This window comes from Anopheles merus, chromosome 2L (genome assembly GCF_017562075.2).
Source record: "Anopheles merus strain MAF chromosome 2L, AmerM5.1, whole genome shotgun sequence".
Classification (NCBI taxonomy): domain Eukaryota; kingdom Metazoa; phylum Arthropoda; class Insecta; order Diptera; family Culicidae; genus Anopheles; species Anopheles merus.
Window position 1 is genome coordinate 20,123,510 of NC_054083.1, and position 25,751 is coordinate 20,149,260.

General features: G+C 43.3%; 1 protein-coding gene across 4 annotated transcripts; it reads right to left on the bottom strand.

Annotated features, from left to right (window-relative positions):
- Nucleotides 1-366: 366 nt before the first annotated feature.
- On the bottom strand, nucleotides 367-23,354 carry LOC121593547. Of its 4 annotated transcripts, XM_041916006.1 has the most exons (6): nucleotides 23,024-23,354; nucleotides 21,280-21,649; nucleotides 4,865-8,219; nucleotides 2,492-2,601; nucleotides 2,236-2,417; nucleotides 367-2,149 (listed from the first exon to the last, which is right to left on the bottom strand). In XM_041916006.1, the coding sequence occupies exons 3-6, from the start codon at nucleotides 6,881-6,883 to the stop codon at nucleotides 1,752-1,754; spliced, it is 2,709 nt and encodes a 902-aa protein (XP_041771940.1). In that variant the 5' UTR covers nucleotides 6,884-8,219; nucleotides 21,280-21,649; nucleotides 23,024-23,354; the 3' UTR covers nucleotides 367-1,751. The 4 variants fall into 4 exon arrangements, with proteins under 4 accessions (XP_041771940.1, XP_041771938.1, XP_041771942.1 ...); XM_041916004.1 differs by lacking the exon at nucleotides 21,280-21,649; XM_041916008.1 differs by lacking the exons at nucleotides 21,280-21,649; nucleotides 23,024-23,354 and adding an exon at nucleotides 21,135-21,250.
- Nucleotides 23,355-25,751: the final 2,397 nt, after the last annotated feature.

Below are 25,751 nucleotides of genomic sequence, written 5' to 3' on the forward strand. Positions count from 1 at the left end.
TCAATGCATTGGCAGCAAACGGTAAATCACATCATACAGAAAAGATAAAGAGGATGGTAAATTACAACAATCGGCTGATGATTGTAAAGAAGAAGTAAAAAAAACATAAAAAGGGACACGAAACTACAGGGTAAAGCAAGCTCGTGCCCCGTTCGTAAACCGGCCGGTCGAGACCTTACCTGCAATGTGGTGTAGTAACGTAAAGCTAATAAACAGAAATAAAGATAACAAAACAATTTAAAAAGAAACTCACACACAATAGCAACTGGAAATGAAATTGAATATTGATTTTTTTTCTCTATTTTTCGGAAACAGTGGAAGGCGAATCAGTAAGCAAAAAATAGAAAAAACTAACGAATGAAAAGGTGATTGGGGGATTGGGAAATTTTATTCTAACTAGCAAAAATTAAAAAAAGTACATCTTACACGTAAGTACGGATGCTAAAAACTAAGAACGATCCTACCACACTCTACTATCCCCTCCCTAACACCACACTTCTATCACGCTCCGGGGCACGGAAGATTTTACTAAAATGTTTCCTAAACTGTTTCCTAAGTTACCTAAATTCCTATACGCGTTTATATACGTAGAGAGAGAGAGAGAGAGAGAGTGGGGGTGATGAAGGGAGTGAAAGAAATGATAAAAAAGAACCTACTGTCCCTACAAAGTACTTTTGTAATCACAAGAGCCCTGTGTTTGCTTTCCTTTAAGTGCGTTCGTAACTAATACGTAACTAATAAAACCTTAATTGGCGGATTTGCCTCAACACTACGTAAAGTACACTACGCACACACTCTGTGCAGTTAAATATATGTTCGCTTACATCCCTTTTTCGAAAAGGTGTCCTTCTACTACTGGCAGCCTGATGATGATGGGGTGGTCCCTGGTGAAGGGGGGGAAGTGGGATAGTTTTTTTGTTCAAATGTTCTAAGCGCCGAAGAAAAGCTCCTCCAAGATCACGTACTCCTACTTAGAGTGGGATGCAAAGAATCGTTCTAACTACACGTTTAAACCGGCGCATTGCAGGTGCGTTGGGTTTGCGCGTAAAAGCGCGAAAGCATGGCCTAATAACATTCCATCTCGTCCAATTCTTTCTTCCTACCAAATTGCATATTTGTCTTATCGATAACACATTACAGCACGACCCAAAGGGAGAATAGTGTCTTAAGTTTCCTTCTCCTTTGATTCCCCTGTTCCGTTTCTACTCGACTTATCCTCCTATCACGATTCATTCATGCTCTTTTGTTCTCTTCCCTCATTTCAGGGCATCATTTCACCGTTCGATAAGGCAGCATCTTCGATTGACGTTCGTTTGAACTACGGAAAGCGTGTTGTAGCTTACTTCTTACTTCCTTTTTCTAAGCTAGATATGGAAATTTTTCTCTAATGACGTCAAAAGCCGAACACAAAAAAAAACGAGTAAACACCTTTTTTGACTACGAATACTTCAAACACATCGTTTGCATGGCAAAACTGTATGCTCTGAGGTAGGTGATGTCCTTTGCGTTAGTTTTGAGGAGTCGATAGGTACTGGGAAATGGTTGTTTCCCCCTAGTGAGGTTGAATTAGAAATTCCTAACCGGTAAGGCTTGCTGTGAACACACGTGATATGAAAGGAAAAGCTATCATTGCTATCGCATAGAACCTCCAACAAACAAAAAACACCGACAGACACACACCGGCTTGTTGAATATAAGTACAAAAGGCACCACAGTTACGCACAGCCCCTCTGTCTACCTAGCAACCGGCCTTAGGCCGTGACCGTTGAGCTAAGGGCTTCACTTTCCTTCTCGCCATCGTCCTGCTCCTCCTCGTTGTCGGCTGTCTGTTCCAGCGAACCGATCAGCCAAGCACACACGCCGGACAGGAAGATGAAGAAGCCGGCCGCATAGAACGAATCGTCCCATCGGTTCGTAACGTCGTACAGGAAGCCGGCAATCGGAGGTCCGATCAAGCTGCCAATGCCCTGCACCAACAGCACCAGACCGTAGGCGACGGTAAAATCGTCCAAGCTGACCAACCGCACCATTATGATCGGCGTGAAGGAGAACGTGCTGGCGAAGGTAAAGCCGAAGATGATGCACAGGACCACCATGGCCGGGTAGCTCCAGATGAGCCACGGCATGACGAAGATCGATGCACCGCAAACTGCAAAATGCAGACACGCAACAAGGTTATTTTGAGTTGCTTCTTGTGGGAGGGAAGCACTGATCGCGAAATCGCGATCGACTTACATGCCAAACAGACGCCGTACGTTTTGCCGACATCGACCCAGGGCTGATCGCCAAGCCAGCCGAGCCCGACCATGCCGATCGTGTTGGTGATGCCGATCAGCGAAATTAGGTTCGCACCATCCTGCTCGCTGTACTTGTAGTTCAGCACGTACTCGGGGATGTAGAAATACGGAATGATGTACCTTAAATGAGAAGAAATCGTTAATGCTTTTGACGCCATTTAGAGGGTAGGCAAAGGCGTTGAATTTCCACTTACCAAACGAATAGCAGCAACGTCGAGATGGACAGCATGCCGAAGCGGAACTCGAAAAAGAGCGAAAAGTCGAAAATCGATTTCAGCGTATCGATGAAACTTCCATACCATGGCTTAACAAAGATAAGAGAATAGGACAAAAAAAACATTAAAAGTTTGAAAAATTTAACAAACAAGAACAAAATCTGTGCTAAAATTCCTATGCTAATGCTATTTTGCCCATATACTGCCAGATATGGTTCGTCGACCTGCGGAATCAGTTACTGGGTCAGAAGAGAAACTGCATCGGTTCCAATACCGAAAGAGGTTCACGTTTTGTATCGGATCCGGAACAGGTCCAGGTACAGTTTCAGGACTGGAATAAAATCGAGATCAGGTCTAGTACCGGATTGGGTTTTGGAATCTGTTCCAGAACCGATTAGTTCCAGGTACAGTTCCAGGGTTGGAATCAAATCGGAAGTTGTTCCAGGGAAGGAAAAGGTTCAGTATTAGTTCCAGGACCGGGTGGGATTCAATATCAGCTCCAGGAGCGATATGGATTCGTGATGAGTTCCAAGACCTCCAGAGCCAAATGGAGTAAAAAAAAACTAGACATTTCTTATGTCCCTTACTTCTTGAAAAAAGTAGGAAATAGAAGAATTATTTTTCACAGGATTTTTGTTTGTAAATAAGCAAGTACACACAATCGATCCTTTTTTCAGTTTTGTTTTCATGTCTTTTGTTTTAGACTCTTTTAACCCTATTCCAGGCAACTGGCTACCCTGGTAGCCAAATCGGTTTTGATTGCTCATTTCTCGGATTCTAAGAATTCGATTAACTTGAAATTTAGAATACGTGTGTAAACCACAGCCTTCTCTTGAATTTTTCGTAGCTTTTTTTTGGAGTATAGTTTACCTGTTTTTTAGAATTAATTTTTGCAATACCCTTATTGCAGACAACCGGGGAACCCAGGTAGCTAGCGACTTTGGAGGCTTACAACAACTTTGGAATGCGTAATCCAATATCGATGCAATATTCTGAAGAAAATTAAATAAACTAATGAAGTTTCTATAACTGTGCATGTCCAATGCGCAATGGTTCATTTTGCTACCATTTTTAGGCGATAGATTATTAAAGTTGACAGGATTAAAAAAAAAATTACAAAACGTAAAAAGCATTTTTTTTTTAACACTTTACAACATTTTCACATCAAAATGGATCTAATAGCTTTGAGAACTGTACATTGCACGTCTAACATATTTTTTCAGGTTTTTTCTATGAACTATAAAAAAGATACAGGGTTTTCCAAATCACTTTTGAATGTGAACATTGTTTTTCACCGCATGCAAAATGTTATTCCACAGCATTCTGACATTCCTTTTCCATCAAAATAATTGCATGCATTTGATGCAGTAAAGAACAATGTTTACATTCGAAACAGACTTGGAAAACCCTGTAAAGAAGTTTCGATTTGAATAAAAACCGTTACAACACACCTGTCATCATAATTTTATAAAATGCGCAATTGGTACAAATGCAAAAACTTCATAAAATGGTATCTATTGGTTAGTTGTGTTGATTAAACATTGTAAAGAGACTGAATTTAAACATTGCGTGTGAATGCAATTTGATGTTGGTGTCTTTCTACCAGCAAGGGTCATAACGGTAATGGTTTTTATTCAAATTTAAATTCCTTTATCCTTTTAATTGTTAGTAGAAAAATTCTGAAAAATCTATGTGAGACATGTACTATACAGTTCTCAAAGCTAATAGCTATAACTTAAATATGGTAGCGAATTGAAACAATTTATGAACAGTTATAGAAACGGCATTAGTTTATTTAATTTTCTTCAGAATATTGCATCGATATTGGATCACGTATTCAACAGTTATAAGCCTTTGGTAGCCAGCGCCAAGTAACCCGTTTGCCTTGAATATGACGTTTTTGTTTTGTTTTTTTTTTTTTTTTGGTTGCCAGTGACTGGGTTAAAGTGTTTGGTTCTAAATCGAAGATAAAATTAAATGGATTTAACGTGCAATTTGAAAAAAAAATAATCAACTCCTTCTTCGACAGTTAAAAACATAAAATATAGCCACGTGACCTCGATTACTAATGGAGACGCATGGTTGCTTTGCACACGAAGCACGTGTTTGCGCAATTAGCGACTGAATTGCATTTGAATACATCAGCATCCGCAAACGGACAACGTTACGCACGATCAGTTGTCACTTTATCTGCTCTAGAGCAAGACTCGATCAACCGTTTCCTTTGTCTGATTCTTCATTATAACGAACGTGCTAATTACCCTTTTGACCTGCCGCAGAACCACTTCAATGCCAACGTGGCGCTAAAAAAACAAAACAACGCAACGACTATTAACGAGCGCGCAAACTCACCTCATCTTGCTCCTTGGCGATCGTTGTCATCGAGTTGCGATAGATGTTCGGACAGGAGGACGCCTTCAACCGGTACCGGTGCGTGTTGAGCAGCGCACCGCGATAGTGGATCGAGTTCCGGTGCAGCCGCATGTCCTTGTAAAAGTTCGAGTACCGCATCGAATGCTGCCGGCCGAGCGACGTTTGCTTCTTCAGACCGCCGCCCCGTGGCGCCACCGCCCGCTGGTGCAACCATTTGGTTTGCTTCGGCACCACGAGCGTCACGTTGGTGTCGACGTTCGGGTTGAAGATTTCATTTTCGTACACCACATCGAGCGAGTTGCCCCGGAAGCTGCGACATTTCTCCGTCCGGCTACCGTCACCAATACTAGCACCACCGCCAACGCCACCACCGCTTGCCGCATCACCGTGCGGTGACGGTACGACCAGCGAGCCGGCCAGTGCGACCTCATCCAACGACCACGTGCTGCCGCCCGCCTTTACGTGCAGCTCCTGTGCCCGCTTCTCGCTCAGATAGCCGTCCTCCAGCGAGGCCACGCTGAGCGTCTTGAGCGACGCGTGAATCCCAAGACTAACGCCATCCGGGTGGTGCTCGTGCTCCTCTTCGTCGGACAGCTTCTCGTACGAGTTGAGCGTTTCCGTGCTGGCGAGCCGTGCCTTCGCTTGGGCCAAACGGCCGCTACGCTTGAACGCCTCCTTCGTGAGCACGTTATGGCGCAGAGATCGATTGCTGGCGTGCAAATTACCTCCCCCAGCACGTGGGCCACCACCACCGGCACCGTGCTGTTCCTGCTCGCTGAAGAACGTTGGCAGTGCGACCTCGCTCGAGTACTTCTTCGTCATCGCCGGGTCCTCGGGCGGTATCGCCTGGTTCGCCTCGGTGTTCACGTTCGTCACGAGCGTGTCCAGCACGTGCTCCTTCGGGATGCCCGTCTCGATCAGCTTCTTGATCTCGTCCAGGTACACGCTCGAGTTCGAGAACGTCTGGATGCTCTGAGCCCTGCTCTCCAGCCGGCTTTCCTCGATCATCCACTCGGGGTCGCGCATCAGCGCACCCATCGCCACCATGTTAAACAGCGTGCCCGCCAGTATGAGCGTCGTTCCGCGCCAGCCAAAGTTGTTAATCAACCACTGGGTCAGCGGTGCGTACACGAACGTACCGATGCCCGTGCCGGACGCCCCGATACCGGTCGCAAAGGTGCGCCGCTTGTCGAACCAGAAGGCCACGCACACGACCACCGTCACGTAGCCGAAGCCGAGACCCACCCCGGACAGGATGCCGAATGTAAAGTACAGCTGCTCGACCGACTGGCAGATGGAGGCGAGCACGAAGCCCATCCCACCGATGAACCCACCGAGCATGGTCATCTTGCGGCAGCCGTACCGATCCACCAGATTCGACATGATGGGCCCCGACAGGAGCGGTACCGCGATAAAGAGCGACCCGATCCAGGCCGTTTTCGACTTGGACTCGCCGAAGTAGTCGAGCAGCTCGGTGTAGATCAGCCCGAACGAGAACGACACGCCGTCCATGATGAGCGAGATCATGAAGGAGGAAAACACGATCACCCAACCGTACCCGCCGTCCGGGATTTTCGGCGGTTTCTTCTTGTACCCGGCCTCGTGGTACGAGGACAGGATCGAGTCCGCCTCCGACAGCTCGGAAATCAGTCGAATGCGGCGCGTGCCATCACCACCATCGCCACCACCATCGGCAGCGGGATCACCACCGACGCCCGGCACCTTCAGCTGGGCCATGCTCAGGTTTTTGCCATAATTGCCCCCGCGTCCCGGCGGTGAACCGGGCGGCCCGAGGTCCGTATCGAGCACGGTGCTGAACGTTACCTCGTTCGTGTTGAGCAGGTTGGTCTTGATCGCTTCGAGCTCATCGCGCCCGATGCGGCCGGGCGAGTGGCGGTTGTTGTTACGCCGATCCTCCTGCTCCTCTGTGAACGGTTTCACCCGCTCCGGCGTGACCGACTTTTCCGACGGATCGGTAACGCGTATTTCGAGCACCATCGTATTCGAGCTGGCTTCGACGCACGGTCCCAAGTGGTTGCGATTTGCTGCTGTGTGGCCAGACGAAATCGTTCATTCAGCACACACACACACACAGACACACGGACACTCTAAGACACACTTAATTTAAATGCTTTTCCGTACGCGCTTTAGTGGCAGTGTTGTACAAACGGTCGAAAGGTGTCGATCACCGTGCTCGACCACTACTAAACGGCGCGACCGAACAGCTGTCCCGAAAGGCGGGTCAAGGTGCCACTGCTACTAACACCTGTCTGCTCCTTCTTCTCTTCCTCTTCCCACTTCGGTACGATCGACGCAAACGAAACTGGCCACGTACTGGCGTCGTCGCCGATAGAACGGATGTTACTACGGATATTCTTGTTGGCGCTGGCACAAATAGCACGAGCACGAAGCAGCTTCACGCTGGTGTGAGTATTCCGGCTCAATTTACTGTCTCTACTACCACTACTACTGCTACTACTACTACAATTATTGCTTCTCTTATTTAACCTGCTGCTACTGCTGGCGGCGGTGGTGGTGATGGCGATGGTGGCGAAGGCGATGTCGGTGCGGCGAATGGTCGTTATTCCGGGCGTCCGGGGGTCCTGCGGTCTTCCCGTCGATCTGAGCCGCGGGTCCTTGGGCAGATAGCGCAGACAGTGGGTGGCGGATTCGGTGGCGGACGCGTATTCCCGATCACAATGCATAAGTGTTGCTAGCAGTGCGTGTAACTGGCCGCGGCGTCTAGCGTTGCTCGTTGCTTCCCGTGCCGCCGGGTGCGTTTTCATCAAGCCGGACAATTCGGTGGCTCTACGGGGTGGTACGGACACACACACAACTACGAGTACGATTGGTCGTACTCCGCTTTGCTCCTTTCAACGCGGTGCTGGTAACTCCCCCTTTTTGCGTAAGGTGGGAAGAAGCTACACACGGCGTGTCGTGTCGTGTCAGGCTTCTGCAACGCAAGCTGCAAAGCCGGACCACATTTTGCAAACAGAAGCTTTGGTTGTATCTTTGCACGTTAGCCCGCGAATGTCAGGGTGATGGGCGAGTTCACTTCCCTCGAGCTGCTGCTGGTGCTGCTGTTGCTCCCTTTCTTTACGCTACGTTGTCTTGGTGCGATCTACTTGCGATCTTTCCCGCATACACAGAAAAAAAAACACTCTCACTCAAATTTTATTTGTGCACTTCTTTTTGCAAACCGGACACAAACAATACACACAAGCACACACGCTTTGGTCCGCACGTGAATGAACGGGCTAAGGGAATCGGAGGAACGGAACACCTTGTTTGTTGTGCACGCGGCGGGACGCCGAACGCCTCGGTTTGGCAGTATCTGAAAGTATAAATATAGAAACAAGCATACGGATTAGATGGTGCTTTAATGAAGTCTACCGGGAAAAAAACAAAATTTGCGTCCACACAAACACACACACACGAGAAATGAAGTGAGTTCTTTAGTAACCTTCAGCAGGAAAGGCGTCTGAAGATGGAGCGGGAATGTTGGAATGATATATTACACAGGCCGTAAAGCAATTGGCATCTCATATTCAAGGAAGGAGGAATGTAAATTAAACGACGTTGTCACTTTGACGGGGAGAGCGAACGGCCTTCACCTTACCCTTGAACCTGAAGGGAGGAAGACTTCAAAGAGATGTTGTGAACTGAACGAAAATTGAAAACAAAAATCGTTTTTTCCCCCTTAAATCCAGCTCATTCACAGCGGCATTTCAATTTGCCCGATTTTGCAGAGGAAAAACAATATTTCAACACGTTACATAAATCTCGCCATAGACGTCACTAGACTCTGCTGCCCGAAAACAAAGTGGCCACTTGCCAACCAGTACACTTGCTACTAAATTCCACAAATCCGCACAGATTGTCAATTGCGATTATTTCCTAAATATTATTACCGAATGTAACAAAAAACCCTTGAAACACCGCCCTTTACTAAGATTCGGTTCCGGCCGGTCTCGGATGGTTGTGTCATCGCCGGCGCAGTGACGTCTTTGCTGATGACGATGATGCGCCACCCAGTCCAAGGACATGGTGAATGTTTTTCAGCAGAATAGGTCGAAGACCGAGAGCCGTACCGCGGACATCATCCATGATGGAAAGATGGGGACGAGGAGAAGGGGATCGGAAATCAAATGGACCATTCTGGCACACTGGCGTCAACCGGACGAGACACCATTCGACCGGTGCGTGCAAAGTTAGTAGAAATTGGGCCACTTGGGTGGTGTGAACTATATTGGATGGGTGTACTGGGAGTGGTTTCTTATGCTGTATTATGGAATTGTAATGCAGAATTAAACAAGCTATGTATTGGTAGGATGATTTACTGAAATAATAAACAGATAGTGAACAACTCAATGGAGCAAATTATGTTCAATAAAGCTGTTTATTTAAAGACTGAGACCAGTCATCTCAAGCTCCATAATAAAATGCAAATCAAACTGATGCCCTGGTCAGTTTCTAATGTTATCATCATTATTCAACACAATTTCATCATTATTCAACACTCGATCCATGTTTTTCAACAGCTGTCATATAATTGTGACAGGCGTGTTGTTGGAAAACATCTTGCAAGAGTTGAATAATGCTGGTTAAATTCAAAACTGATGCGGAAAACAATGACCAATGTTAAGCTACACCAGACCTGAATTACATTAAAGTCTTCTTAATGTTGTATACAGTAAAAACATTGAAAATGCAAATCCAAAGTCAAAGCATTTAAAGTTATCCTTATCTTTTCCAATAAAGATGTTAACGTCTAACCATTCCCTTAAGAAAGTTGTCAAGAACCCTCGCTTTTGGTTATTTTTAAGCCCGAGAAGACTTAAATAATCGAATAAAATACACTTTTGAGACGTTTTGGGCTATATTTTGGAATCTTATTCTTCTTCTTCTTGTCAAAAGAACCTACTTTTCTAGGCTCAATTGTATCACTTCTCCGAAATCTATTATATCTTAGATATGTGGGGAAGGTCAGGGTGGAAATTCAGACTTGTTCAACCTTTTAAAGTTCCACAGAGAGTTGGATTTTCGCCCTTTTTGTGGTTTTGTTTTTGGAGTATTGTGAATACTGTTGTAGGAACATCGTTAGCTCTTGCGTTAAGTACACAAGAGATGTGATTTCCAATGCTCCAAACATACTACGCGAGAGACCTACCCTAATAGCATACAAGACTCTGTAGCAACCGTTAGCAAAGACAAACTAAATAATTCCATCGCAAAAGCTGCTATGGATATAGCAGCAAAAGAGAGCCCCATTTCTCTCCCAATGGGAACGTGCGGTCACTACCACCATGGTGCCTTATCACGAAACGCAACGCTGCGCCTTACAGGTGAAACGAATCAACATAATCTCACTAATCCTTTTCTTAGTGTTTCATTTCGAGAAAAATCGGACACAAACACACATCCATCCACAAAATGATAAATAAAGGGATAAGATAGCACACGATTACACCAAAAGGTGTCCGAAATTCTCACTCACAATTTACGGGTGGCGCGACATGCTGTGGGGTTTTCATGGTAAATGAGATTGTCTTATCGGATCATCCCGATTTAAGATACCTGCAGGGAATGATAAGTCACTGGCCTGCTGGTTTGTATTCAACTAACCTACGTTTACTGTAGTACTGACGAAGATTTATAGTATTTTCTCACAACTTAAGCACACACACACGGTATAGCGTTTTGTTCTTCATTCTACTCACAACACAAGCAACTGACACTTTCCCTGAACGGATGCCGATGCAGTCTGACTTTACTGCTGACGGCGTTGTAAACCATAACGCTTCGTCAGCCAGTCCACATGGGCATCGCACTTTCACTCCACATCGTACCACGCTCAGACAACAACTGGATGGACGATACGGCGGGCGTTCCTCAGTGCCGCGCGGTATGAGAGATTCATTGAATCGTTCCTTCCATTCCCATCGCTCCCATCAACCCATTCCCCTGTGTCGTACACCGGCGCTGGGTTCTTATCATCTCTCGTAAAGCGATGTCCCTCCCCGGTAACCTCTGTGACCACTAACACCACCACCACCTCTCCAATGCAATTATTCAGCCAAATGAGGCTGAGTCAACAGTCTCAAACGTGCGCCAAACCCTTCCCCGCCGTTCCTGAATCTGAAAAACGGAATTATCAGTCCCGATTACATCCCAGATCCAGGGGCCAGGCGACGATCAAGCAACTGCCAAATTGTCAATGAAAGTGTCATCGAGCATTAGCCAGATGACACACACATAAAAGGCTTGGAATGTAATATCGGTTGATTGTTTGCCAGTTCGATCATAGAAAAGAGCAATCGAACTGGGTTAGAAACAGTCCAATTGCTCTCATTGCACATCCGAAGATGGATGGGTTTTTTTTATTGTGGAAGGATTGTTTCCAAGATTCAGCAATTTCAAGATAACTCAATTCCACGGGTAAAGCGACTCCGCCCAAAAGCACACAGCAAACATTTATTTTTCCTTTTGGTTTATTATGTGCTTTACATCACAATCTCACATTAGCTTTGTAATGCATACTTTATCACAGGTCTCGTAGTAATCCTTTCCACAAACAACGTGCCAGATGTTGGAAGAACTTTGAGAACAATTACATACAGACCAGTAACAACACATACGTGCCCTGGAAGGTCAGCAAATAACCAATCAAGCGACAATTGTAATCTTTTATCACCATACATTAGAATGCCACGTTGTCACGCGCTATCTATCCATCAATTGGCCGTACGTGGTTGACGGGCGTACTTGGTGGGAATGCACTTTTTAACGTGCAATATCCGTTCGGATGGAGCTTACACTATCGTCATGTAATGTGCACTCTCTCTCTCTCTCTCTCTCTCTCTCTCTCTCTCTCTCTCTCTCTCTCTCTCTTTTGTGTGCTGAGAGTAGTGCAAACAAAGATTGTGCACTAGTGAATTGCCGACATTTGCAAACCCGTGGCAGGTCGATAAGCGTCAAGGTTTTAACAAATTGCAACCATCTGCGGTATTCGGTAATAGCGTTCGTTCACAGGAAACTATTTGTGGACGTTTTTATGGGCGAAACGATTGTGAGGATTGCGTAACGGTTGTTCAAACAGCTGAAGTGCAAAAGACCGATGGAAGAGTAGTGTAGTATTTGAAAACAATCGCCGGAACGATAAATACACAATTTGTATGTAATATAATTCAAAGAGAAATGATTGGATTCTAATATTCAAAGTGTATATAATGATGAGACAATATTGATTTTCAGAAATCAGGTTTTCAAAATGGCATTGCAATGTAATAGCGAAGCAATATTTACTATTACACCGAATGAACGACGAAACCACAACGGATTTCTAAATGATACTAGATCAATTTCCCTATAAATGAGCGAAGAGAAATTCGTCCAGAATCTACGAGGATCCTGCTCCCATGTGTTTGGACAGGCTCTAATGTCGGATTAGTAATAATTTGTGCTAAAAAAAGGAATTTTTCAAAAATACAAAGAAAAGATACGGTCTTGTCCCGTAAATCTTTACAATAATGGACTGTACATAATGTAAAAAAAAAACATAAACGTCAAGAATCTGTATTTTACGATACTAAAATAAGCGTATCCGACCTCAGCATGACCCTGCTACTAATGAGCTTAAATACCTGTGATCCTGCGTCTATACGAGGGATTCAAAACCCAAACACTACAGTATGTTGAATACACCATCTCTTCGTTACAAAGTATTCCCATCTTCTGATCTTGCACGAAAGATTAAAGTACTTCTCCTTAGAACATGCCCTACAAACTAAGATTCAACGTCTACATCCACTTCCCGCCACCGTGTGAGAGATAAAGGGAGAGATCGTCAGATATATGGGTCTCAGACCCTCCCGTGTTCCCGGCACACATATCAATTTAAATAAATTCACCCAATGGCCATGCAGTGTCCACCCGAAACTTCTAACCATCAACCGCAGTATCTCATCACAACAGGGCGCATGTCGCCACCACGCGCTCTCCCTCCCTCTGTCTCTCACATACACGTCCCACCATTTCAGTTTGCACCGGTTTGGTCCAGTTCCAGCCCGGGATGGACCGGGGTAAATGTGCCCTGGTCTGGGCCGATTGCCACCAAACGCAAGAGCCGCTCGTATCAATCGCTTTCGCGTCGACGAACGTTACACTTCTTGCGCACGGGCGTCGGTTGGTCGCGCATGGTCGGGCACTTTTATTTTCCATCCCGCGGGAACTGATTTGTCCGCCATGACTCTCATTTTTTTTCGCTGTCCCACCATCAAATGCATTCTATTTCTAGCCATAACAAATCTTGACGCACACGCAAAGGGGGCACGTTCCACGGTCCATCCTTCAAAAGTGAGCGAAAGTAATGCGCATTTCGTTTAATAGGTAACCACAGAGAATGGGTCCCAATTGGACACGCGGATCGTTTCCAGAAGATTGAGCTTGCAGTTAATGAATGGACGAAGGCACGGCGCCTTCAATTGTGAGGCATTAAGGGGTTGCCCGCACAATGGGGATGCAAAATGTATCTAAATTAAGCAGCGTGTTGCATATCGATCAATTGGTGTGGATGCAATTTTGTGCGCATGCTTTAAACGGTCCATCTATTCCAGCAGGACTGGCGAACGAGTAGTAATCAAGCCGCGAAACCGAGTGTTTATTGTGATTGCTACATAGTGCTGGCAAGCAAAATAGTTTGGTGTTGGTGATTATATAGCATCTATTGCAATTAAACCAATAACAACAGCTTTCTAGCGTCAGTTTACAACAATGATGTAAGAATAACTGCATTTCCGACAACTTGGAATTTCAGGTTAACCTTTGGATCATTCTTTTAGTTGTGCATTTTCCTCGAAAATCCAGAACGTTAGAAATTCCAGTCTCGCTCACTTCCATCTGGACAAGGCGTTCATCCAATTAACGGTCACCACACGATACCAGCTTTGCCGGCACGTTACATAAAGCGTCATGCTTAACAATTCCACACAATTCGTCTGCCGCTAGGCTAGCTGTACCACCTGGAAGGAACAGTTCCACAAGAAATCCGCCTATATCGAGTTTCGTTTCCGGACAGCGAAAAACTCCGTAGCAGTTGCGTGTTCTTGCTTTCCATATGTATAATAAGGTTCCTGTGCTCCTTCGCCGAAAGTGAAATATTATGCTAATTCGGGAATGCATTTCCCTAGCACTATTAAATAATAAAATGCTATGCATCATGCATCTCACGGATGGAGCGAAATAAAGGTTTTCCAAGGAGCAAACATGCTCTATGCACTAGACCTCTGCTAACTAATATGCAGCAAGGGGGCAAACTAATTTCCCTATGTGTGCAAGTAGGTTACCTGTCCAACCAGAACATCAACGGTGTTGCAAAACCCATTGCGTTTCGCACGATCATTCCAAAGTGTGGCTTTTTAGAAGCCTTCACGATACGTTAGAATAACTGCTAGAGCTGTATGGGGATTAGTGGCACGCTATCGGCATTAGGCCACGCAATTTAAACGCACCACGATTGCCCACGATTGCTGGGAGGCATTTCAAAGGTCAGCAATATTGATGCCCGAGTGCAGTTTAATTTGCCAAGATATGCGAAGCACGACGGGGGAAAGCAGTGTCATAAACGCAAAACCCCACACACAAACGCGAGACGGCGGCGATAAGCTTATCTTGGTGACGCAAGTGGTACGTGGTTGGTACTTTATGGACCGTAGGGAAGAGTCATCATCGATGGTTACGTTCGCTATTTCTCCTCCTCCTCCTACATCTAGTCTAGACGATTATGATGTAGGAGGAAATCGATTGATTACCGAAAGAGGTTCATTTCTTTCTTAAGTTGCAAATTTCTCGAACAAAGTATGATCTTGTTTTTATCGTGAAAACGAATTGAATCACTGAACACTCCTTTTCAAATCAATCATTAACTCCATACATCAACGAGCTTCATTAAAATAAGATTAATCATAATCACAATTGTCAACCGAGTTCCGGTTTGAAACAACCCTTGTGATGGAAACACACGCTATAACGTTCCCATGGATGTGTTCTACTTAATTGATATTTAATTCAAGGTCCCTGTAAGGGCACAACGCATCAACTTCATCATAAACTAATTAATCGTTCTAATAAAACACAACCCGTTGTTCTTGCACAATGTAACGTCGGCTCGATTGATACTCTCTGCCACAAAACGGTACCCGTTTCATCCGACTCATGCCGCGGAGCGCCATTTCAAATCTAATCACATGTTTTACAGGGAAGCAGCAACAAAACAAAAACCCGAAAAGAAATATACATTACCACGAGCTGCACAGGCGAGTAAATTATTGCGCCAATTTATCTCTTCACTATCTGCGCCGCTTATATCACCGCGATTAGCTGCTACTACTACGCAATATTTTCACAGTACCCGGCCCGCCCGGTCATTGCCATAAATCGTCCTCTAGGATGGCTGGTGTGGGGCTGTGGTTGCGAATTTTTTGCCCGTTGCCCGCTGATCACAGGAATGTCTGGCAAGGGATTGATTGCGGGCATACTTTTATTATCAATACCCCGTTCCTTTATTTCATCCCTAAACCCCATTTCCGAGGAAGCGGGTGCAATAAATAGCAAAAGCGTGTGTGGAAGAGCGTATTGTTTTTCTTTCTTTTTTTTTTGGGCGGGATCGTCCTCGACTGCAACATTAAAAGAAAAAAATTGCCCTGGTACGATCACATTTGACCGGTACTGCCACACACAGATGGACGAGGTCGAAAGTGAGCAAAAAATAAATAACGGAACTGAATTAGACAGCAAAAACAGAGGCACGCAAATTAGAAGGCCGACCGATAGAGTAAAACGGTAAGACAGTTCGATTTCCCCTGGACTGGTCGACCGCAGCGTGATCGCTTGGAGCGTGTGAGGGCCTTGTGTCTTTATCAGAGGACCACGTGCAAACCAGGAATTGATAAAAAAGGGTCGCAGGTAGCATCATCACTTCTCGGTGTCATTTTATAACATCGGTGCGGGCATCGTTATACTGTTATCGCGGTGTACATTCCCTTTCACTTTCGATGAGTAATGAAAGAAATATTTTCGATCAATTCAATGGAATTGATGGATTAACAAGGCATACTCAATGAACTGCAATGACGCACGCCATGGAGAAGATGATTAAGTTTGATCCGACGATCGATATTCTCCATTCTTTCCAGACTTGTTCATTACCACGCAGCCGGATAGCAGTGTTTGCAACGGGGATATGGTCCATTCGGGGCTTGAACCCCCGACAGGCATGTCATTCCAGCTGCCGACTGTACCACGGGACAGCCCCTATTTGTCTTGTGTTTCGATTATTTATCGTTTACGTTTAAATACTGCAAAAGATAGAATCAAAGTACAGTGAAATCTCCCTAAGGTAAATCTTGAAGGGACCGTCAGGTTAGAGAGATATTCATGTTTGACAAAAACGAAAGAAGTTGTTCCTATTAAGTTTCCAAGAAACCACCGAAAATACCTGGCATCTTTGGACCAATATTTTTATGAACTGTCGTTCAAAAATCTATCTTAGAGAATTTCGGCTGCCAAATCGCATATGTACCTTATAGAATGTTCACCTTAGAGAGATCTTCATCTTTAAGAGACATAACATGTATGTAAAATGACGGGACCTTCAAAATATTCATCTTAAAGAAACAATTCATCTTGTAGAGACTATATCTTAGAGAGATTTCACTGTATTACAATTATTATCGCAACTTCAACTCCAATAGATAGGAAGCGATTTAGGCCTTCTTCATGTAAAGCACAATTACTGCAGTTGTTCTGTTTCATTGCTTTTATCATTGATCTTTTGCTCGATGATGATTGGTAGCCCTAATTGGTAAGCCTAATTGGTGATCAGCCCTTCCTATGAAGGACGTTATGGATGAACATTGATTTAATGTAGACCTGTCAGAGAAGTTGATAAAGATATTCACTATACCTTCAGGCTGACACTATCTGAAGTATTTCTCCAGGAAGCTCGACTAAACATACTAATATACTTTAAATTACCGTTGAGCTAGTTAGGGCAACACTGTACCTTTGTATGGAAATACAAAATAGATATGTATATCCTTTTCAGGAAATGAGAAATCAGTATTCCTTGATCATTATAGATGTAATCATTTTGTTACATCTTTACAAGCATCGGTCAGTATTTAAAGGAAAGTAGCATTATTCCACTATTACATTGGACGATTTCCATGTCCGATCAACCAAAGGTAACAAAAAGTTTTTTGAACAGTAATTGATGGGGAGGGGAGTTATCGTAGTACAATCGGCAACTTGTACGACTTGATAACATGCTCGTCAAGGGCCCAAGCCTCATATGGACCGTTCCCTCGTAGGAAGGACTGATTATACGGATGCATGATACTGAATAAGTCTCGAAAGCCTGTATAGGCCGGGATGTCCGCGTCGTAGGCATTATGCCAAATAGAAGAAGAAGAAACTGATGTTTTGAGCAAGTACACTAGTGCTGATCTCTCTAGAGCGCTCTCCGACTCTTGTTACTTCGATTCTGACTCCAAAAACGGAACCATCAATTCCGCCGAGGATAGCAGTTCGAAAAGAGTCGTAGTCGTCCCGAGACAGAATCATCCGGCGTCGGTCGTAATCATCCGAAGTCCGGTCGATACTGACTCCAGACGACTCTTACTCTTACTTACAGACGATTTTTCTCAACTTTACTAGTACACACACAGGAATCAGTCACGAAAGTTGACAACGGTCATGATTTTTACCCATATTCTGTTTCAATGGATTTAACAGGTTAATCAATACGACTTTCAATGAAATAGAAAAGATTATTATAAAAAAAATACAGCAAAGATATTTTGATATCTTCAAAAAGGTTGTAGCCAATAGAAACAGTTAATGTTTACGCAACTGATAACATGTACATGTAATAGATCCAACAAATACGGAACATCTTAAATCTAATCTATTCGACTGCTCAATAAATTAGTAATCATAAATATTCACTGATTCCACACTCTATTCAATTTGATGGACGCTACCATTTAAATTACGCCAGATTAATTCCTGGCATTCGCTACATCCATTTCAGCACATTTCTATTCATCATATTCAGCAAACGAACCCCAATGTTGGCGCCAAGCTTCGCTGAAGAACTGGTTTTTGTGATATTTTTGTGCCTCATTCGCATGCCCATAAACCATTCGGAACGTTCGCGATTTCGGTCGATAACGCGATGCAAAAAAACAGTGCCCACCTCTAATTCAATTCCTCAAGCGTGCCGAAATCCTAAAAACTTCCAACAAATTGCTGTCGCTCCTCCAAAGCCTTCAAAACGCGCGTGTCTCCATTGCATCACACAAAAGGCGCGTGTTTTGAATGGATCGTAGAAGAAGTGAGACAACAACAAAAAAAGCCGCCACAAACTAAAGCCCCAAACATCGCATTACTATCTGAGCCATGGAGTGCCCCCGGGGGTGAGCTTAGAACGCGAGGTTTTCGCTGTGTTATGCAAGCTGGCAGAATGGTGAAACGAAAAAAATAAAACATCAGCCAGTGCTTTGCCTTCCGTTGCGAAGTGTGCTAACGCTGGCGTATCAACGACCGATGATGGAAGGAGATTGGGAAGTGAATTGTAGAATCGTAATGAAACGTGTTTGGTTCTTTTCCTCCCCCTTTGCTACCCGAGTCAATACCGGAGCGCTGACAAAGAGTCTCGTTCCAACGTGGTTGTCATGAAGATCATGACGATCATGACGCGATACGTTCTCATCTGGCCACAATGTCATTATCAATGTCTAATCTCGCACGGCCGTCCGCTACTGGGAAGGTTTAGTATACGGACCAAAGAAACAAAAATCAATTAAAACGCGTATTAAAGCCTTCCTAAACGAAACTTTTGCCAAGGGAGGTAGTTTTTTTTGCACCCGTTACAACCGGTTAGTAGTGGAACTAACTTAAAGATTCAAGATTCAGTCTTCAATCGGTCCTGCCCTAGGGTAGCGGCACACTCAATTGAATGTTTACATTGCGTTTATTAATTTTAATAAACAGTCCAACATCCAACGGCACTTGTTCATATTCCAATGAACGAGGCAATTTGTAAGGCACAAGAAGAAAAAGGAAAGAATTTATAAATGAAGAGATACGAGGCTGTAAATAAAGCCACACTTGGTTTACAATAAAAAATGCTGTGAAGCGATTTTCACTGTTTGTGCAATGGTTTATTTTGTGATGGGAATTATTCTCTTTTTAATATCTTCATTGACTGTAAATCTTTAATTTTCTTTACGATACAAACAGCGTACACAGTAATAATAATATTAATAATCACAAAAGTAACAGGGTGCCGCTTTTATAAAAATGAAATAGTTTCAAATCTGGAAAAAAGTCTTCAGTAAGAGAAATAATATTTAAGATAATGAGAATTTATTTGATTTGATCGTATGAAATACTTTTGCTTACTTTAACCCTCATTAGTTACATCTTATTTTATTATACTAAAAATGGATTATTCAATATTTTAATCAAAAAATAATAATTATTAAATAAGATTATTTATATCTTGCAACTGATTCTAATTGATTTTACTAACATTGTGCAGCTCTTATATTGTTTTGAAATATAGTTTGATTAATTATATTGATCATTGATCATTGATCAGTCCATAAACTATTGTGTTTACAGTAGTCATGGGAAAAATGATTCTTTTTAAAGATCAGGTGCGGTCCAGTTCGCTCAGTGGAATGAACTGAACGCGTGCGGTGATTCTTTCGCACGCCTGAGGTGCGGTACGTTTTTAAATATCGATTATATGCTGCAAAAATATCCAAACGATTTATTTTATTTTTTTTATAAAGTTACATTTACAAACATAGAAAGTTGTTTTAATGCTCATGTAAACTTTAAATTTATCACGATTTGTTTTATTTCCTTATATCATTATTCATTTTGTGTTCTACTCGTTTAAAGTATTTTTTATAAAAATGTAACTTTATCGCCGTTCAAAACAACGGATTCATAACCCTCATTCAATTAATCGTACCGTTTAATAAACTGTGGTTAACTATAGTCCATGAGGAGAATCTTCTTCATAAATTCAGAGCCGACATCGGGTGCTTCAAACTTATGGAAAATTACCTGCAGTTTCGGTCTGATGAAAAAAAACTACTAGAGCGAGAGTGTATTGCTATTTTGCGGAACGGGAAAGAAGACATGGATAACAGAAGCTTTCTCGTTCTATTTAACACACTATCAGATCGAAAAAGCATGCTGATTTTCTGAGTAGGAGAATGAACTCCGCACCGCGTGCGGTGGTTTGTTGCACACTTTCATGATCGGTATGGAGAGTTTCCGCACGGAGAACCAATACCGCACCGCTAGCGTGCGGAGATGTATCGCACACATTCATAGTCGGCGCGGAGAACGTCCGCACAAAGAATCATTACCGCACCGCTAGCGTGCGGAGATGTATCGCACACATTCATAGTCGGCGCGGAGAACGTCCGCACAAAGAATCATTACCGCACCGCTAGCGTGCGGAGATGTATCGCACACATTCATAGTCGGCGCGGAGAACGTCCGCACGGAGAATCAATACCGCACCGCTAGCGTGCGGAGATGTATCGCACACTTTCATAGTCGATAGGGAGAGCATCCGCACGGAGAATCAATACCGCACCGCTAGCGTGCGGAAGAATCATTTCCATTTATCTGGCGGTGCGGTACTCGTTCACTCAGTGTAAAGATTGGAATGAATCATTCAGTTCTGATTCATTTTGCCCATGTCTAGTTTACAGAATTAAAACCAATACCTGTTTGTTGATCAAAATGTTTTTCTTATCGAATTAAATAACGTTTTGAGAGTTAGGACTAAACTACTCGTTTATACACACAAAGTGGCAAAATCGTAAAGCTTTCATAAATTTATATAAAAAAATAATACTATGAAATAGAATTACAATTGAAAATCAACAGTTTTTTACAGTATTCACTAAATAACTTGTTGATAGCTAAGACCAACAGCACATTAAGATAAATAAACATAAGTAAAATATGTTTGCATTGATCATACTATAAGAAAGTAATTATTGTAATGAATGAAATTACGATAGTAATTTAGTAAAAGCAAATTAGTAAAACTAAATAATAGTAATTTTAAAAAAATTTAAGACGTATACCATTCCTAACATGATAGATTTAGGAAAGAGTTATAAAAAACTTTATACAATAAACCAAATAAAATACACACCTTTTAACAATGGTTTCAAATCTTAATCCTAAATCTAAAACTTTTCACACTTTAGGAATGTACGAAAAAGCGAGCTACGAAATGTATCTAAAAAACGGCACTGGTTTCAAACTTGGCTGCAGAAAACGGTTCCATCTGCACATACCGGCGTTATACAGCAAAAACTCGAAACACCCCCTTCACCACGCACGCTAGAGTTCAGCCCGAGGGTGTGTAATGCGTTTATGCTTGCGTGCGAGTGTGTGTGTGTACGGGTATGCGGCAGTGGAAATTTCCATCCATCGTTTTGTCTCTGCACTGCGTTTCGCTGCCGGTCAACCCGCTGCTGCTTCTGCTAGTGGTGATGGTGGTGGTGGTGATGGTATTGAATGCACAAGAGAAGCTATTTTATCTTCCCCGGGATTTTTTTTTCTGCTACAGTGTTTGTTTTTTTTTTTTTGTTTCACTTCAAATCGTGCCTTGAGTAGCGAAGTAAGGGGCAGTTCTGCCTAGTGAAGCACGGAAGCACGCAGAAGCTAAAAAAACCATAGCAACGGTGAGGATTTTTTGTTTTAGAATCCCGCGAGAAACGAACATAAATATAACAGGGAATTTGAATGAAGTGAAACAAGCCAACGGGAACAGAGGTGGTAGGGGATCGTTCTTTTGATAATTTTAATTGCGTTGCACACAGCATTGACGTACTGACCGATCCGTGCCCACCAAGCATAATGATCGCAAACCGGCCAGAGCGAGATGAATGAACAACAAAGACCGGCACAGACAGTGAAGGGGAAATAGCGGAACACGAGACGGGAAGGCAGGCTGGCAGGCAGGCAGACATGCTGTCAGTTTGAACAGCTGATAAGTTGCAACACGATCGATGCAATGCTTTCCCCCTTGTCCACCGCACTGCCTTGCCTTCCCTTTAATGACAGTTCTACAGTCACCGGCAAGATTTACATCGCCAGCCCAAAAATACAACACACACAGACACGGGAACGCGGGAGAGAAAGAGAGTCGGAAGAACGGTTTATCTTTGTAGGTCAAAAACGCACTTCGCGCACAAACTCACACACAGACAAGTAGGCAGTGAAAAGAAAGAGCTGCGAAAAGACCTTGAAGTCCTGGTCGGAAGTGTGCCCGGTGAAGGACATTGCGTAAGGGCACGAGGGCCATCTTTGCGGGGAGTTTACCGATTAAGAATGGGTAACAAAGACGCCACTGTGTGTGTGTGCCCTTCCGTATGACACACACACGCCTAGTTCCTTCCACAAACCACTGCAAACGACCTTTACTAGCAAAAGGGCCTTCGCCTTCCCTTTGCCCTATTTTCACACCGTGCATGACCTTACGCACTTTTGCCTTCCGCTGCAGGTGCTTTACACTGCCTAAATTCACGTTTGCTTTTCTATAGAACCCTGTTCTCGTCCCCTGGGTGGGACCTCATTTTCCCCGTCCACGCGGTACACACTGTCACTTTCCGTTAGAAGAAGGTAGGCTGGCAGGCAAAGGGGGGAATGGTCGTGGCGTGGGGAAGAATATTTTTGTTTCTTCGTTTTCTGTTCGCTTCCTTCGATTCGCGAAAAAAAAGTGACAGGTTGGCTGCTACAAGATTGCACAAGAGCACGCGCAGGAAGGGGTAACTTTACTGTTCTCTGTCTCTCTATCTCTCTCTCTTATTATATCTCTCCCTCTCACTGTTTCTATGCCGTACGCATGGGACATTCACGCGGTATCACGAAATACGCACGCACGGTTGCAGACACACGCACACACAGACAGCGAAGGCAAGTGGTAGTAAGCGTGCGCACCGGGTGCTAAAGATACGCTGATACTGTTCATGTGCTTCGTGGATGTGTGGCGTGTTGCTGGGTTTATTTAGTACATTTAAATACTACCTCACTCACCTGTGTATGCTCGGAATGGAACGATCAATGGTCAAATTATTTGCTGAGCGATGTCGGGCTGCAACAAACGCGAAACTAAGCTGCACTACACACGCACTCGGATAAGAATGACGAATATCTTCCTGCCTCTGCCTTTATAGTACACACTCTGGCACACTAGACGGTTTTGCGGCGGAGAGCAGAGTAAACGGTCGGCCTCTCGGGCATACACACAAACACTCACTGCTGGCGCAGGTAACGGAGAGCGGAGAGTAACAGCAAAAGGGAGAAAGTAAGTCAGCCAGAGTCCACAAGCGACCGTCGCCGGCAACGAACGCAATACGAATACAAACAATATGAAACAACGGCGCGTCCTAAAGGTCCGCACGGTTCTGTTGCGCGATGCTACTATTAGGTTGGCCCAAAAGTGTACGCAGCAATCAAACGGACGCGAAGAACCGTTGCAAATCAATTGCATTTCGTTAGGATTTGTATACACTTTCTTTATATCCAGTCCCTAGTCATACTTGGTTATTTGATAGAAAGATATACTGTAATCAATATAAAGTGTGTTAATATTTTCCCGGTTAATATTTAAACCCGGTTTTCAGTAAATGTGGCGTTCGGTCGGCCCAGGAAAAAACCAAAGGGGTGTTCAGATCTCAAAAGAGATCGGGCGATATCAACTAAAAAGCAATAATATGCACCACTAGGTGGATTATTGGCGATACTTTTTGCAACTTGAATGTAAACTTTTGGATTTTTTTTATTTTTTAAATCTAGAAGGATTGCTTGAGCCGGTCTCATGGTACAGTTGTCAACTCGTACGAGTTAACAACATATCCGTCATGGGTTCAAGTCCTAAATAGACCGTGCCGCCATACGTAGGACTGACTATCCTGCTATGGGGGGAAATCAATAAGTCACTGAAAGCCAACCCCACAAGTGGGTTGGTAGGCCTTGACCGGCATCGGTTGTTGAGCCAAAGAAGAAGAAGAAGAAGAAGGATTGCTTAAGTACATATAATTATAATTATTATAATATTTTCTCATTGCATGTCCGTTTTTTGTAATTCAATAATTGTTTATTACAAATATCATCACGCAGGAATTAAATCAATGCACATTTTATTCAACCCAATCGAGTGAAGCTGTTTGATGAAAAGTGTTCATTTTGATTATTTTATTATCGTATCTCGTTGATACTGGATTTGAAGGTATGTTAGTATATTTATTTTTTCATTATTTTGTATTGCTCTGTTATGAACACATGTGAACACATTTCTCGATAAGAACATGTGTTCAAAAACGTATTCTTTTACAAATTACTTTAATCATTAACAAATTTTCCCAATATATGTTTATTCGTCTAGCGCAATATTTGCGCTTATTGTGGTGAACTTTTCTTTTTACTTCATCGGTTCCATCAGCTGATTCTCCTGACGTCATCATTCTCAATGCGAGCAACACCGATTGTCATGTTGCATGCACGCTGGCAAAGTTTTAAGCAACATTGCTACCGTTGGGTGCTTGTGTGAGTGAGTTTTCTTTTTAGCATGGAATGCAGTGAGATATTTAAAAATATGCAATTCTTATGTTGGCGAATAATTTCTCTACTTTTTTTGAATATACATTTAGCAATAAATGATCTGCAATGCTGCGAGTCGTTTTTGATTCTAGATGCAAGAGAAATGAAACGCTCTATTAATGGTCCAAAAATATCCACACTCCAGATATGGAACGTTCTCGAAGGGTTGTGCGGAAGCGTTACACGGTAGCTACGTTGCATCCACAGAGTAACGCTTACGAAAGACAGGGCTCGCTTTCCCTTCTGCTCAATTTCGAAAAATAAATAAATAAATAAAATATGACTAGGGTAAGTGTACCAATTGTGGCTATAGCACCATTTATGGCTATCTTCTTCTTCTTCTTCTTTGGCACAACAACCGCTGTCGGTCAAGGCCTGCCTGTACCCACTAATGAAGTGAGCTTGGCTTTCAGTGACTTTTTATTACCATAGCAGGATAGTCAGTCCTACGTATTATGGCTATAACGAACACTATTTTCGATCTAAAACAGCCTATTTGCATTCTAAAACCACGGAAGGATTTTTCATTTAATTTATGAACATTTTAACACATTTGTACTTATTTAGTTTCATGTTTGTCACTTCCGTTTGTTAAATATCACCCTTTTAAAATGTGTTGCCAAGATTTTTGGTATCTTTTACCATATTGCTAAGAGCAGCACTGTAGGATATTAGCGATTTTCAAGCACCTAACCATAATTTTATCTCAAAATCATCATTTTGGGGCAAAATATTAGTTATTTAACGACTACACATCAAAAGCTACCAACATTTCATCGAAAATATGCCTTTTTCCTGTACGTCCATAATTGGTACAACTAAACTTCGATGTACCAAATATAGCAGTATGCTATGGATGCTTTGTTGACAATTGTCGTTTTGGTCGTAGCGCGTAGTTTACAAGTGAACAACTCGGGTTTCTCGTTGTTATTTTCACAATCTAAAGTTTTATTATGTGGTTTAAGCATCATTTATTTGTAAAGAGTTCTAATCAGTAATCAGTGGAATAATCAGTGGAATGTAATCGAATCAGCTTATCATCAAACCAAATAATGCAGTCTTGAATGACTTTCGTACTAAGAACTGAAATCTGAAGCCGCTCGTGTCGCTTTATTGCCAAATGCGCTCTTGTTTTTCCCTGATCAAGAGTTAGTGCAAGTCT

Coding starts and splice junctions, on each gene's coding strand:
- LOC121593547 (XM_041916004.1), bottom strand. CDS start 6,883: ATGGTGCTCGAAATACGCGTTACCGATCCGTCGGAAAAGTCGGTCACG. Junction 2,602..4,864: donor TCGCCAAGGAGCAAGATGAG/GTGAGTTTGCGC, acceptor ATCTTTGTTAAG/CCATGGTATGGAAGTTTCAT. Junction 2,150..2,235: donor GTACGGCGTCTGTTTGGCAT/GTAAGTCGATCG, acceptor TGCATTTTGCAG/TTTGCGGTGCATCGATCTTC.